This window comes from Sparus aurata, chromosome 17 (genome assembly GCF_900880675.1).
Source record: "Sparus aurata chromosome 17, fSpaAur1.1, whole genome shotgun sequence".
Lineage (NCBI taxonomy): Eukaryota > Metazoa > Chordata > Actinopteri > Spariformes > Sparidae > Sparus > Sparus aurata.
In genome coordinates this window covers 11,869,210-11,885,185 of record NC_044203.1, presented here as the reverse complement: position 1 = coordinate 11,885,185, position 15,976 = coordinate 11,869,210, and the positions used below count along the sequence as shown (strand labels likewise).

The following is a 15,976-nucleotide window of genomic DNA, read 5'->3' as shown; positions in this document are numbered from 1 at the left end:
ATCTCCCATAAAATGAAGCACTGCATGTCTAAAGGTGTACCTTATTGAAGATTAATGGGTAGAGAGTGAAGAGTGAATCATAACATACAGTTTTGAATGGGAAGACATCACTGCCAACTATAATGAGATTGCTGAGCCTGAATCAACAAGGATGAAAAGTTAAGCCTATGGAGTGCACCAGGAGTGAACCCTATGGAAATAAGCTAAGGTTAGGGTAAAGGTAAAGGTCAAGTAATTAAATAGCATGCTTGTGAATTATAAAAACATTCATGTCTCTAAAAAAAAGGTGATTTATAACAAGTGACTAAATGAAATTACGGGGGTTGTCAGGAACAGTAAAAAGTCATCACACCGATCACGGACACTGATCTTACCACTAGTCTGTCTTTGCAGGCTGACTTTAGTTGCAAACTTGAACTTTCCAACTAGTAGACTTCTCAATTTGCCGTTAAGTGTGTATAGTAATGTAGTAGGAAGCTTAGTGGTGGTGACGTTAAAGTCATGCGACCGCTGTGCTGTTCATTTGCAGCCTTACTCAGCTTTACTTCTAACCATTTCTTTTCCACTTCAAAAATCATTGGAGTGGTGTTCAGTTGCAAAGATCTTGCTGAACAAAACGTGTATGCGTCATAAACCTGTGTTCGCCACAGAGCATCTTTTCTGAAATAATCCAAATGAAAAATCCCACGGGCTTTTTGTCATGGGAACAATGATGCTAAGGCGATTCTAACTTTCGGGTTAGCCTACAAAGATATGTCATCCGAGTACCAATCTATAGGGTCCTGTTTTAGGGTGAAGCTTATGTGAAATGCAACTGCAAGTCTGCATCTCACCCTCGAAGCCCCCGTCTCACTAAAATGTCTTTCGTTCACCAAGTGGAGATTCATCGGCAACAGGTGAGTGCATCATTTTGGAATGCCTCTGCTTTGGGCCGAGTCTCTTCATCAGAGGGATCGGTTGGATCATATCAGCATCATAACATAAAGATGTCTAGATTGTCCTCTGGTCTCCACCCTTTCTTCAGACTTGCGTGAACCTGTTGTAGCCAGATACCTGTTTTAAATCAGAGAGAGGCATAGGTTGCCATTACCCTTTCTAGGGCCAGTCTTAAGGAATCGCCCCTCCATAGAGTAGTGATAGTGATATATCTTGATGAAACACTGCTCAGTGTGTCTTTTTTTTCTGAAAGCTGTTTGAGAATTCCTTTGAAAATACCAAAACACTATCTACCTGCGCTCCTTTTGGAGATCGGTCTTAATGTCTGCCATGTGAACACAAATATAATACCAATGTAGAAGTGTGGATGATCTTCCAGCCGTGCCTCACAGTCTTTAGATCAGTTCCAGACTCAGTGCCACGCAGCTGGAGTCTTTATAAAAGGATAAAACCTGAGTCCGCTGGCCGCCATCCTCCTCAGCCGGCACCCACAGGTCAAGTCAGCTCACGCTTCCCCTGTTATACACCGAGAATAACTCACTTCCTGACTATAAAACCATCACAAATGTACTGTCAAGTCATAATTTATACAGAAGCCTCTCAATCTGAAGCAGACCCACCTTTCTCCGATTTCACCGGTCCTTCAGTTTGGCAGAGGTCAGGTGCTTGAGAAAGAAAAGCAGCTGCACCTCTGCGATCAGTCATGGGGGAACCCCTTTGGCCTTCTTGCTTTGCTTCTTATTGGACAACAAGTGAATTGCCGTGAAAGTGTGTGTTAAATTACTGAAGCATTTCCAGTCCAGGTAGCAGCAGAGTTCTACTGAAATGGAAAAAACAAGCTTGACATATGTAAACAGGAAAGAGAGAAAAATACTCCTTAATATCATCTCTGGAAAAGAGGCATAGCAGCATGATTCGTCTGGGTTGTTTCACAAGACAACCTCCGCAATTAAGCATGTGAATCATATTTTCCGCTCCCAAAAATACTAGAGTGAAGGCTCTTTGGTCAGTGGAAGTTGTTGTGCTCTACACAACACTTTTTTTGAGGGGAAGAACCCTGCCTGGAAAGCCAAAACCTGTAAGGTCGTCGTGAGGACAAACGTCAGTACTCATAAGTGGGTGGCACTGTCAAAAAAAAGTAGACTGATCGGGCCGTTGTAGATGTAAACCCAATGAATTTGGCTTGAAAGTATAGCAGAAAAGTTGCCTTTCGAATGTCACCAACAGCCGTTTGCACCGAGTGAAGGACAGAGTCTACATCTTCACGATGAATTAAACTGCAGTCAATCAAAATATGACAAATGAGAGGTGTTTGTGCAAGATTAGCTAAAACAGCAACACTGTAACTATGTTCACAACAATACGTGTTGTCAAGAATTGACGGAGGGATGACTCTGAGAAGCCTCCGCCCTTCATGTGGTCTAATTTGCCTGATGAATGAGCGCGTTGTCCTGGTTGTCTGTGCTGCTGTTAGTCTTTGTGCATCCCGTTTGCACAAGTGAGTCACGAAGAGCAGCAGACAGATGGTTCACCTTGGAGCAGAACGCCTGCACGTGTCCGCTCGAATGCGACTGGAATCGCGCCGTGGCTTCTCCTGACACAGCTCCTGCACCACCTATTGTTTTGCGCTTCCCCCACTTATCATGCGAGTTGAAGGCCAGAAACAAAGGTGGAGGATACTGCGGTTGCGTGTGTGCATGTGTCTGCATCTGTGTGTGTGCATTGCGCGTGGGCGGAGGCTGCGTGAAGAAGAAGAAGAAGGAGGAGGTGTTGTCGGGAACAGAAGCATTTTGCAGATGTTGCGGGGAGGAGTGAATGGAAAGTTCTGTGGTTATCAGTCGCGCGGCGCTCTCTGACTCGGGGAGGTATGCCACATGCGGCCTCATCCCGGCTCAGTCTCACTATTTGTCTGACGGGGCGATCGCCGAAAAAGTTCGGGGGAAGAGGGTGACTGAGAGGTGACATGAAAAGATCAAGAGGAAGGTAGAGGGAGGAAGAGAGAAGAAGAAAAGATTGAAAAACATGTTTACTCGTGGAGGCTGGGGTTGACGTCGTAGTCTAAGGTTTCCCTCTTGGAGAGTCTCCCAGAGCGGAGGCGGGTGAGATTCCCTCTTGGTTCCCCTAGACGTAACATGAGGAACGCTCATCTCTGTTTGTCTCTGTCTCTCTCCCTTTCTCTGACCTTCTCCCTGTCTGCGCTCACTCTAATTGCCCTTCCATACTCTGAGCCACCTCGCAGCATTACGTGTGCCTCATTCTTCTGAGCATCTCGGTCGGCACGGTATCGCTGCCATGCCCCGTGGCGGCCCTGAGCGCATCGCTCTGCTTCTATTCCCCCGGTCGTCCACATCATCTCCGTTACGGCGAGGTGCATTTCTCCATATGCAACTCTTATTTCCCCCAGTTCAAATACAAAAGCCCTTATCTGATCTGTTTGCCGTCTGTTTTTCTCCTTCCCTCACTTTTAATATGGCCATTTTGGAAAGAGATATCTACTGATGTTCACTCTCTGAATAATAAAGCTGACCACCCGCCCCCACTGCCACAGCTCACCAATAATAAGCCAACCGTGACTGGGATCCTTTATTCTTTTGCTCGCTGCATGATGTGAAAAACATGATGCGTTGTAAAAAAAAAAAAAAAACCCAAGGGTTTTACATCTTCCAGCGCTGCTAGACTTGTGCTATCAGTTATTTGGAAACTGAGTCTGATTATCTTATCTGATGGCTTCCTGTCCCAGGGGCAAAGTGTAGCTCTTCAGCACCGACTGTGCCGGTATCCATAAAGGGCACAGCTGCTGCCCGCCCCTGCTAACATGCAGTAGCAGTGCCACAGTGCCCATGCTATTGCTTCACATAGTGTGCCACTGACACAAAGGCTGTTCTGTGTCACTTCTATTTCTGACAGCCCTAATGAGTCATCTGTTGGGGGGGGGGAGGAAAAAAAAAACAGAAAAAAAAAAATGGCACTGTGGTTGGTACTGATTGCCCTAGCAGAGCCCAGAGCGTCTGTTCGCTTAGGTGTGGCATGAAATCACAACGAAAACCTAAAGAATGTGAGCTGAGCTTCTGCAGGCTCGCAGCAGCAGCTGCAGGAGCTCTCAGGCCTTTTATTGCAAGGCAGAGAGGGAAACCTCCTTACCACAACAAGATGGAGATGTGATGAAAGGGAGAACTAACAAAAGCTGAAGGGGTTTTTTTTGGGGGGGTTTGTTTTATTTTGAAGTTTCACAGAGCAGTTTTCAGAGTAAAAGTAAGGGAGATTATAGACGTCTGAGCTGAAAGGGATAATGATACATTTAAGATTAAACAAACTTCTAGCCATCACTGACCTAACCTTGGACTGCAATTCATGTTTAACGCCATCATAGTTGTTATTGAGTAGTTGCATTAAATGTCATAAGATAGTGAAAAACAGTCTCACCAAATCCTAAAATACACTCTTTCCCTTGTTTTTCTTAGCTTTAATTTTCCAAATCTTAAGGTTTGAAGACGCTTTGCATTTTTTGCTTGATAAATGCCTATTAGATGAATTATGATTGACTAATTGAGACATTATTTCAGCTGAGACTCTACAGTTGTTTTTTTTTTTTTTACATTTGAAGCTCCTATTGAAATTCAAATGGTGCTAGACCGCCCCGTAAAGATGAGTCAGATGCTGATTGTAGGGTCTTATTCCCACTTTTCGGGCTTCACAGTTGGCTTTGAATATATTGACATTTTTATATATAGTGCTTTTAACATTTTTGATCCTTTAGATAGATAGATAACCCATGTTTGTGAAGTTAGCCAACTACATGCTAATGATAGGCAGCTATGGCTCTTTTTTCACACTCAGTGCTTGGGAGACCTGCTCAAAAATTCAAGTGAGTGACGGACACCGTATACGCAGAGCTTTTAGGTAGCCAGCCAGACTAGACTACAGGCTAACCTTGCCACTTAAAAGCACCTACGTGATTATCTAAATGATCGAAATGCTAAAAACACTATATGGTAAACTATTGACTTTATACGCATGCAAAGCAAACTTTAAAAAGTTAAATATTTCAACTTACTTGCGGATGAAAAAGCACTGAGAAAACTTTAGATGCACTGTATACTGTAGAGTTGGTACTGGAAGCAGAGGGACATGCAGTTTTGTGTGTCACACAACATTGTGCGAGTTGAGAAAACTGGTGCTTTTTGTTGGTGGCTCGGTCGGAGCCAGCGTCATGGTATTTGACAACCTGACAATCTTTCTCAAGAATCACTGAATAGACATGCAAAAAAGAAAACCAACAGAATACAGCTTCAAAGCATGCAGACTGTTTGGTTCAGCCATAGTTTCAGCACGGCACTAAACAAGATGCTGAAACTCTTACCCCACAAATCAGACATCGCTGCCTCTTTACTGGTACGAGTACCTGCAGATTATAGCCACCCTCAATTAAAGGTCCATCTTGTTTGTATGTAAGGATGCAGCTCATAATGAGCCACACTAAACGCTGTACTTTATTCTTTTGTCAATAGATGGGCATCATCTGTGGGAGACAGAAGCCAAAGTTGACAAGAACTCCGTCAAAAATGTAAGTGCGCCCTTCGCCGACATGACTCACTGGAAATTCTCCCGCTGTCTTCAGTCCCACCCTCCCCTGACACTTTCTCCCTCCCTCTCTCTGTCTCCTCCTCATCTGTCCCTTGTAATGATGTAACCTTTGCTAAGGCGTTGCGAGTTGCAACATAGACAATGATGATTAGCCCATGCAATCCTGAATGGAATTTTTCACAAAATCTCTGTACCCTCGCGGAGTAAACAGGGGCTGTCATATTGTTTTTGCATCTCGAAAAAACACACACACACACGCACGGGTTACGGCATGGAAGCGTAAACAAACACACGCACTCACGCGCGCACGCACGCGCGCACGCACGCACGCCACAGGCCTCCCAGCATAGCCAGACGTTTAGTTCACAAAGTGTTGCGGCGTGGTGAATTGGACTTCAACACCTCGCCTGTGCCGGGATCACGCAGCCAAGAGTGGATTACACCCCTGCCCTTACCTGCTGCGTTTCACGAGAGCCGTAATGAGAAAATAAAACCGGCGCGCTCTTTTCCCCCACGCTCAGTCACACGTTCAGATCGTGTTAATATAAAACGTGCGAGGAAGCCGTCAGGAGAAAGGAAACGAAGCAAAATGCTGTTCCTGCGTGTCACAGAGAGCCTTGTTGTGCTCTGGAGTTAATTAAGATTTCACTGAGCTTCGTTAGATCTGCTTTTTTTCAGCGGCGGAGAGTGGAGTAGAGGATCTGCGAAAAAAACCCTGTTTGCTTGTGCATGATGATGGCATGTTCTGAATTGCTGATGCCTTTCATCAGCGCCTCCTCATCCTCCCTCCCCCTTTTTTTGTGTAAACTAACCGAGGCAATTTGCGCTTGGACGGGGCCTGAAATAAACCCTCTAAATGCTGCAACTTCAGGGTGTTTCTGTCCTTGTTATTGCCGTTATTTCGCTCAGGTAAATGACTCGGTTGCATCAGGAGGGTAAATATGGACTCTGATGTCTAATTGGCCTGTAGGGCTGGCTGATGTGCTGTGGCTGGAGTCCCAGATGCTGGAAAATTAGCAGGGCGTGCAAGGCTCGGCCGGGGGCGGCGGCGTGGGGAGGCGAGGTCGATGAAAGACAAATACAGCAGTGTGTTTATTTGTAGACCTAACAAACAAGTAGGGAGAGACAGCAAGAGAGCGCTGGCCTTCTTATGTCAGCTGCCTCCAGACTACCTTAAATTGCTCCAGCCTGACTGACTGGCTGTGTTTTTATTGCCATCCAGAGCGTGCTAACTTTCATTGGTTGGGACGGAGAGGGAAAGCCATGTGCACACACACACACACACTTTACACACTCAATCAGCCACCTGCAGGTTTTTTGTTTTCGTCATCTGGAGGGCAGACCGGGGCTGTGGACGCAGGCCCCTCACCTCCACCTCCATCCCCCCCCCAAACGCACAGCTCCCTCCATCCACTGAGATGACCACAAAAACCTGCTTCCTGTCAAAAAACGGTCCCCACTCTGTCCCCCAGCGAGAGTGACAGCCATCCCAGGAATTAGACACAAACGCTCAGACAAATTCTCCCCGTGTTCCCTTGTCAGAAAGAAAAGCAGTCGAAAGGTTCACATCCGTCCAGACTTGCCGAGCTCTGGCCTGAGGGGGGAAGGGGACAGGCTAGCCTCTCCACAGGGAGGCATGGCTGTGCAAACATAATAAGCAGTCTACCTCTCTCCGCTCTCTCCGTACGGGGACAAGGCTAAAGCCCTGGGGTTTCCTCAGAGACAAACACGGGCACTGGACCAACCTCCTGGGTTCTTACTGCTGCATCTACACAGTCCAGACGAGCTCATTTAGACCAGCTCCCGTTCCAGCCTCTTGGAGACTGAACCCTAAGGCCAGCTGCAAAATAAACATAGCTGCTGATTAATTTGCGACGGGAAGTCACACTATGCAGTCACGCTTGCAGAGTGACATGAAATCAGACGAGTTTTTTAAAGCTACAGTTCACCTGAAAATCTAAAAATACATATTTCCATACATATCTCTCCTCAGTGTTGTTTGGGAGAGCTGTGTTCATGCGGTGACATGGAGAGGAGGGAGGGGATTGCTAACCGCAAAACGGACCGAAAGTTAGCTAAAACCGTCAGCTAGCTGTATTAGCTTTGTGAGCTAGCCTCTTGCCCATGAGTAGATGCAGGCTTACTTCAGTGCCGACACATGACCGGTGTGTATAAAGCCATGCTCTCATATCTCATTAATAACACGTTCACTTATGTTCACTGACTAAAAAAAATTACTTTATCCAAAACTAGCTATTGTATAGATATCTAAGATGCTAGCAAAGCAGCACAGTACATGTGATAAGCACAGCAGAAACGTCAGATAGGTCGGACCGCCGCGCTTTAGTACTTATCTTTAAACATTGCAGTTAAGGCTAAAAGATGAAAATGGAAATAAACAACTGTGCTGATTTCATATCTCTGAAAAACAACCGCCAGTCTCCCCGGAAGTGACTTTTGTTGTTAGCAAGCCATTAGCGGTCAGTATTTTGGCAGAAAGAAAATAGTTCCTACGTGAAATTGCTCACAAAAAGGTTTGTGGTTGATCTTGAGTAATCGTGTAAAGAGTTTTTCAAATGGATTTCTTTGGCGCTCTGAGCACCGCAAGTTGAGCGCCAGCTAGCTCCATTACATTTGGGAGAAGGCAGACATTGCCAAAACTCTTCAACGCAAACCAGAACAATCTAAATGGATCATTAGAGCTACAGAGAGGAGAAGAGATGTATATGATTATGGGATGGTGTTATCACAAGGTATCTTACTGTATCTCATTTGTATTTTAGAGTTCTCTTGTTGTGGAGATCCCGCCCTACAGGAACCAGAGAATATCCAGCCCGGTGCCGGTCAACTTCTACGTCTGCAACGGCAAGAGGAAGAGGAGCCAGTGCCAGCGCTTCACCTACCTGCCGCCCAATGGTAATCATCATAAACATTCCCCACCTCTTTATTGCCACTGACACTGACTGAGAAGACTTTTCACAAGTGCACGCTCACTGCAGTCACCACGTAGTACTATTTCCCCAGGTCTTAACCTCCGTCAGCTGTAGTTTACCTCAGCCGTCAACATGCCATGTGAAATTTGCAGCCGGCTATCGGTTGGTGTTTTTGTCGTTGCACGCCTGGCACCGCTTCCTCGTGAGTGAGAGCGGAAGATGTGAGGTGTGTTTATTCTGCAGCGAGAGCGCGTTCCCCAGCGATGAGGTGTACCTGCTGAGTGACAGAGCCTCCGAGCGCTGTTGATGCAGAGAAGTCAATCCCCCGGCGACCTGACTTTCACACCCCACCTCACACGATGCCCTCCCCGGTTCATCCGCACAGCCACGAGCGCACGAATACACATCCACACACACCTACCGGGCGGTGCTCTGCCCTGTCATTCATGTAGCAACCTGAAAAACCCAGGAATACCTCTCTCTGTGTTTATCATGTGTCCCTGGCCCCAGTGTTTATAGATGGCTTTCATGTTGGAATCTGAAGAATGTATCGCCGGAGAGTTTGAAGAAGAGTTCAGCCTCAGAATTACATTGTGAGCTATTGACTTTTCACAGTGGACACAGGTGAAATATCAGCGTCGGTATCACTTTCACGCATCCGGCTGGAATACCGTTATTGTATCCCTGTGTATCCAGACAGAGTTGACGGAGCATGTTTGCTCTCCGTCTGCAAAACAACGCTTCCCGTTTATACTGTAGCGCCAAAGCCCTTCGCTGTTGGCTGTTGGCTGCAGCTTCAGGGAAGTAGTATCTTTTGTAAACAGCTTTTCTGGCATCCGAACAATACTTGCTGAAGGTGGGTTCAGCGATGCACAAACTCCCACAGATTTCCCCTCACACACCGTCTCAGCTGGTTTAGGGATCCCTCCTTTTGCAAGACCCACCACCTCCCCGTGATAACCTGTGATATCCATTAGATCAAAACACTGGTATCTTGTTTTCATTGATCAGCTTCTAATGGCTCTGGGATAGCATGCTTCGCTAATAAGATGTGACATTTAGATTATCAGCAGATGTATTTATGGCCACGGGAGATAAGTGATTGTGTTTTTGGATGAGGCTCCGAGAGACAGCGGAGCAGGACCCTATTTGGAGATGCCTGATTATATGATGACGAGTGCATTATGGGTAACTGGACCATTGTGGGGGTTGAACAAACTATGGCCATATATAGCATATCCATTTCATATAGTGTACTTGCACAGAGAAAGAGAGAGATAGCCATGCAGAGGCTTCTCGGCCTCCACTTTGCATGTCTAAGTCATTTCCCTGAGCATAAACACGGCTCTAATTAAAAGATGACTCGTTGTGTTCTCTCGTTCGCTGCCAAGTAAACCACAAGTACAGTGTGGACCACACAAGCGGGGCCAATGTCTCCTCAAAGAGGCGTAATTAACTCACAAGTGTTACAGTCAAAGAGGCCATGAATCACAAGCTATCGAGGTCTATTTTGAGATTTACCATGCTTTTGAAGAAACACTTTGAACACACAGCATATTTCCAAAAATGGTTGATGTTTAGCATTACAGTGTGTAGGATAGGGCCATCATTTTCTTTTTAAAACGTTCATCAACAGACTGTGTGTCAATGTTGTTTCTGTATTGTGGTGCAGAGATGTCTACAGAAGTAAGCGTGCTAACCAGCTAGCCCTCGCCCATCCCGTACTGTTACACTGTAGCTTTTTTAGTCAAACAAATAAACAAAATAAACTCATAACAGGTCAAGAAAGGAAATATTCTCACTCCTTATTAAGCAGAAAATACAACTGTATACCAACTGAATTCTGCTGAGGCCAGTGCTATTGCACACAGCGTTGTCAGCTAATAAAGCCATTAGCTGCACAGCTAACTCAGCCTCCTAGCTAATGGCAGCTCGAAGCTGCAGCCAAGCCTGCGCCATTAGCTGCGCGGCTACCTCAGTTAACCAGAAAATGGCCGCTAGAAGCTACGAAGATAGAGGTTACTCTAGTGCAGGGTTGCCGAAAGCGGGGCCTGTGAGCCAAATTCAGCCTGCCATACGTTTTGCTTGGCTCACCAGATGTTTCTAGTGAAAAAAGGTAAACAACATTACTAATCAGCTTATCCCATTGAATTTTTCCTTAGGTATAAAAGCTCTTTAAATATTTAGGATCACTAATTATTAATATTTTCCATAATGCGCACATTTACATTTACAGCATTTAGCTGTAAATGCTTTTTGTGCAAAGCGACTTACAGTAATTCATACATACATTCATACACTGATGGCGGTGGCTGCCATGCACGGTGCCGACCAGCACATCAGGAGCAGTTTGAGGTTCAGTATCTTGCCCAAGGGCACTTCAGCATGCTGTCCAGGAATCGAACCAGCAACCTACCAATTACAAGATGATGGCTCTACCCCTGAGCCACAGCCCTCAGAGCAGCTGGAAGTCAGTAAATTAAGACAACTTTGGATCCTCGTATATTTTTTTTGCATCATAACGTGATTGTCTGTGCACCCCTGCCCTGGTTTCTTTAAACACTGTACCTTTAAATCAAGTAGGAAGTATAATCCACAAAACTGCTGGATAACAACTGTAATCTCATTTCATTGAGGAAACCTCTGGGCCATAGAGTCATAAGCAGAGTTGCAACTCCATATACCATTGATTTCTTATACATTGTCAGTGAGGCTGTATTACAGTCTAAGGTATCATTATAGAGCTTGGATACCATAGCTGTAATTAGAAATGGAGGAAATACAAAGCCTGGCCTAAATGTATGTTTCTGATTACTCAAGCTGCTCACGGTTCTGGCAGGCATAGTGACTCATTAGTGCTCACTGACTGAAAGCATTCATAAAGAATACTGTATAGAGGCTATAATCAGTGTAAACAGACCCTCTGAGGCAATGATGACTGTATTATATTCATAGTTTCAATACAGCAACAAAGAATGAGGAAATCCTCGTCAAGCTGTTTGCTTTTGAGGGTTTCAGTGTGTGTGTGTGTGTGTGTGTGTGTGTGTGTGTGTATGTTCGCGCGCGCGTGTGTGTGTGTGCATGTGTGTCAACGCTGAGAGAACTAACCAACACTGTGGCCAGGTACTGGGGTGGGCCGGGGAGCAGAACACCCACACACACACACACACACACACACATACTCACACAAACACGCACTGTTGTCAACACTTTTTTTGCTCGCCTGTATGAAAAGACTCTTCCGGCCCGCTGTCCCACTTCAAGCACAGTTGTGGTCGCTGACGTTGTTTAGAGAGAACATTTCTTTCACACTCTGGTGTCTGCTCGTCTATAAAAAGGCAAACCCGACCCTGAAAATAGCCCCACTTGTTAGAAACAGCGGAAGGATGAAGCAAACACTCTCTGGGACACAGATGCTAGTGAAAACCACCTTTATTTTCCATTCAGGTCACGTGACCGCCTTGTTATTCTTCGACACTGATGCAAACGCCGCCGGCACCTACTGTGGCTGAACAGCGGCGGCTTCGTTTGAAGAACCAAACAGAAGTTTCACTATGCCGCATGTTCCTCTCAGCTCGGACCAGACACATCATTTCAAAAGAGAGCGCATTGTTTCAGACTCGTAAACAGATCTGTATCTTTTTTCTCAGAGAGAAATTAGAAGATATTATCAGATGCAGTCTGATGCAGTGGAACCGTAGCTGCTCTCGCTCCTACCAGCTGACAGACGGAGACAGGCCTCAGTGATAAGAGGAGAGGCCTGCTGAAACATTGCCATGATAATGCAATGTGAACATTTAATTTGAGCATTTCAGAAACACCTCCCCTTGTGTTTTCTCATTAGCACTGTGGAGTATGAGAGAGAGCACAGAGGTCAAGTGTCTTTGCAGCAGAGCAATGCATGAGCCTGCCTTCAGTTCAAAAAAAGGACTTGAGCCTTGAACCATCTTGAATCTTTCTGAATGTATGCACATTTCTCTATTTTATTTTTAACTGTCTGTTATACTTATGGCTTTTTATACATTTTTTATACACCTTTTATTGATATTTATGTTGAGTTTGGCACTTGTACCTTTTATTACTATACTTACCTACTTTTTCTTACTTTTATGGCTTTAACCGCTATTACAGTCTGTTTTTATATCTTTATGCATGTTTACTGTTTGAGTAGGGATCAACCATCGTGGTTTTTCAGGGTACCAGTACCAATTGGCAGTAAAACTTGAAAATCTTTGTATCAAAACTTACTCTAACCTGTGATTGAATGTAACAAGTGCAATTGACTTTAATTTTCTTTATAATTCCTTTCCAGTACATTTATTTCACGACTTTACTTTGCAGATTCACATTATTCGGTGATGATAGGCTTATTACTTGTGACTTGTTACCAATCAGATAGTGCTGTGGGCGGGACATTGAGTGGGTGAGAGGGTGCTGCATCAGGCACTGCACTGTAAAATCTGACAAAGTGATCTTAATTAAAAACAAAAAAACATAAAGGAAACCTATTACCTAAAAGTCACACCACCTGGCATTAAGTAAAGTAGACCAATAATTTCAAGTTTTTTGAATTGAATAGTCTTCTTAGAGGTTAGATCAACTTGTCACAACATATAAAAGGCTGGTTTGAAATAATTTATCCAAGTTAGAGACATGAAATGTACACAACAGTTAAGCCTATTATGTAAAACGTCTGCTGCTCCTGAGTTACTTTGAGGTAAAGCTGCCGTCAGCCACTGGATCATGATGACATGTGATGTTGTATCATCAGCACCATTTGTGGTTTGCCTGTCAAGCCTAAATGCTCGTCTGTGATGATCAGATGTGCAGAACAAATGTCCTGGATTGAGTCTCCCTTTTCCAAGCTCGCCTCCAATCATTCTTGCGTGAGCAGGGGGACGTGACGTGTTGCTCTTCAAATCAGAAACAGTTTTTCACCGACCACATTAAACAACAAACGCCAGAGAAGTGCTGGCACCGGTCAAAGCCGGAGCGAAGAACTTCTCGGAACCCCTTTATTTTTACAGGCCGTTTGGAGATTCCTCTGTAATATCAAGTTCTATTCTTAACGCACACGGGTGCCCACTCCCCCCGCTGCATTGGTTTGTGGTCGGAGTTGGAGAGAGGAAAGTCAGAAACATGTTCTGTGACACATATAGGAAAAGTTGACGAAGCGCACATTGTTCTTTTTTTTCTTCTTTTTTTTCGTAAATATTTGCACAGTCATGTTTTCTTTTCCAAAAATTGGACAAAGACTGGACTGTTTTTTGTCATGTCTACAGCTTTGAGCTTGGTCAGACCTCACCTACAGTACACTGAGGCCCACAGTACACTGGGTGACCAGATTGCCTACACAGTGGGACACGGTGCACCAGGTACCTTTGAGTTAATGAACTACCACCTGCTCCATGCTTAAATGTCACGGCAGATTTGTGCCGTTAGAACGAGATGAGTTCAGCAGTTCTGCCGCAAGACTGTAACCGATTTTTTTCGCAGTGGCCTGATAATGTCATACCGTAAATGAGAAGGAGAACCCTTTGTATCCCCAAATTCCTCTTGCCTGATGGCTATAACTAGAGAGGATCTTTCTTTGGACGATAATCAGCAAATCTACGTAAGCCCCATTTGCTTGCCCTTCCTAATCAAGTAGACAACACACGTCTACGTCCCGACTCCCATTCCCTTTCAGAGGAAACGAGTGCTCAATAAAACACCCAGATCAGGCCTGATCAGTTTAATACGAGCAGACAGAAGGGGAAACTGCCAGAGATGGAGAGAAAACCATGTGCAGAACATCAACTGTCTGTGGGCCATAACCCACAGGTTGGGAGGAAATAAAAGCCAGCTGAAGTTAGGACTCGCCTGGTGAATCTGTTTTCTCAGCTCACATACAAAGTGGAATGGAGACTCACAGATGGATCAAGCTGAAGGGAGACCACTGTTGTGAACCTCAGAAAGCGTGAAAACTTTAAGACCATTAGTCCGACGTGATTCGATTTCCTGTTTCGCCAGTCTTGGTCATAGTCAGAAGGCATACGGGAAAATAACGTTGACAAATTACCTCAGTCGGGATGAAAACCTTTAGCTGCACTCAACCAAACTCCTCTTTTCCAAGTGGATTACATTGTGTGGTTGCAAAGGACAACAGCATCCCATTCCTGCTGAGTTACTGTGAATGATTTCCCTGAATTTAGCTCTCATGTTGGTCACAGACAGGAAATCTTGTGACTTTTTTACTTTCGATTGTTTAATCATAGAAATGGCATTAAGAGGAAGGCACGATCAAAAACGTGAGGTCATTTTTCCTTCGGGACCGGTGAACAGACAGGACTGTGCTTTGTTCAACCAGGTTCAAACTTAACTTCGAGCAAAACCTCGAATCATGACCTCCTCATCCACAAATTACCTTATTTTCTAAAATGGTCACATTTTAGGCTTGATAACAATTGGATGTTTTGACTTTGTGTAAAGCAGAATTACAATAGAGTTTGCTATTTTGTGCGTTTCAGTGACCTCCACAGTTTTTGAGTGGAACACCACTGTAGTAAATACAAGTCCGAGACAATTGGAAAGCTTTTACTGTGAAGTAAACACGTCTGTTACGCCGTGCTCCTACCCTCTCACTGGAGTTGCACAGTGCAGATTCAAGTGATGGGGGTGGCGGAGTGACAACGTTCACCCTGTTACAAGACTCTGTGCCATCAACATGATTTTGATGCTGTTGTTTTCAAGGTCAAAAAGCCACACAAAGTCGCTTAAACCGGACTTTGAATAGATTTCAAGCCGGAAACGTCAGAATGTTTCAGCCCAGAGACGACAAGGCAACTCTTGATTTGAAGCTCAAATGCCAAGTGGATTAAATTCGGTTATGACATCCGCATGACAACTCATGACATCACGCTCTTAGATCCATGGCACCGCGCCATCCGCTCACACTACGGAGAAGGCATCGAGGAGAATCACTGAGTGTAGTGGCTGTGGATGTGGGACTTTCTTGTTACTCCCCAGGCTGTGCAGAGGAGGCCCGAGCATCATGGGACTTACCTTACGATGCTCCCCCTGACACCAGGCCCGCTCCCTGGGCTCTGGAAGCGGACGGGGCTGACGTAAATGCGCTCCCTGCTCTGCGTTATCACCCCATCACGGATCAGCACCCCAGAGGCTACAAGCGCGATTAATGCCTTTTCGAATCCGACTCCCACAAAAATAATAGCAGCCTGTTTTTCATTTGACACACCATGGCTTTGCAGTTTTAATTTGCGTTTACTATCTCTCAAAGCGTCTATTTAGCACCAAACACAGTTTAGACAGACATCTCATTCATATTGACATCTGTGCGCCTCTGGGTAAATGTCACTCGGAGTAAGTTTAGCCAGAAACTCTTAATGGTTGGAATCAAACGCTCACCACACCCATTAACACATTTTAACAATGTGTAGAAATAGAAACAGTGTGTCCATTGTGACTCAGCAGCCTTTGCTATGCATCTGGGTGTCTTAACACTGCCCTATTAGTTTTCTTCT

The 15,976-nt window shown here is 45.0% G+C and overlaps 1 protein-coding gene across 3 annotated transcripts in view; it reads left to right on the top strand.

The window, feature by feature from the left end:
• LOC115566625 (nuclear factor of activated T-cells, cytoplasmic 1) overlaps positions 1 to 15,976 on the top strand; it is a 72,126-nt gene that overhangs the window by 28,621 nt on the left and 27,529 nt on the right. For all 3 annotated transcript variants that reach the window (XM_030392503.1, XM_030392505.1, XM_030392504.1), the window contains exons 7-8: positions 5,445 to 5,500; positions 8,304 to 8,436. In XM_030392503.1, the coding sequence (XP_030248363.1) occupies positions 5,445 to 5,500; positions 8,304 to 8,436 (189 nt within the window). The remainder of the gene's footprint in view (positions 1 to 5,444; positions 5,501 to 8,303; positions 8,437 to 15,976) is intronic.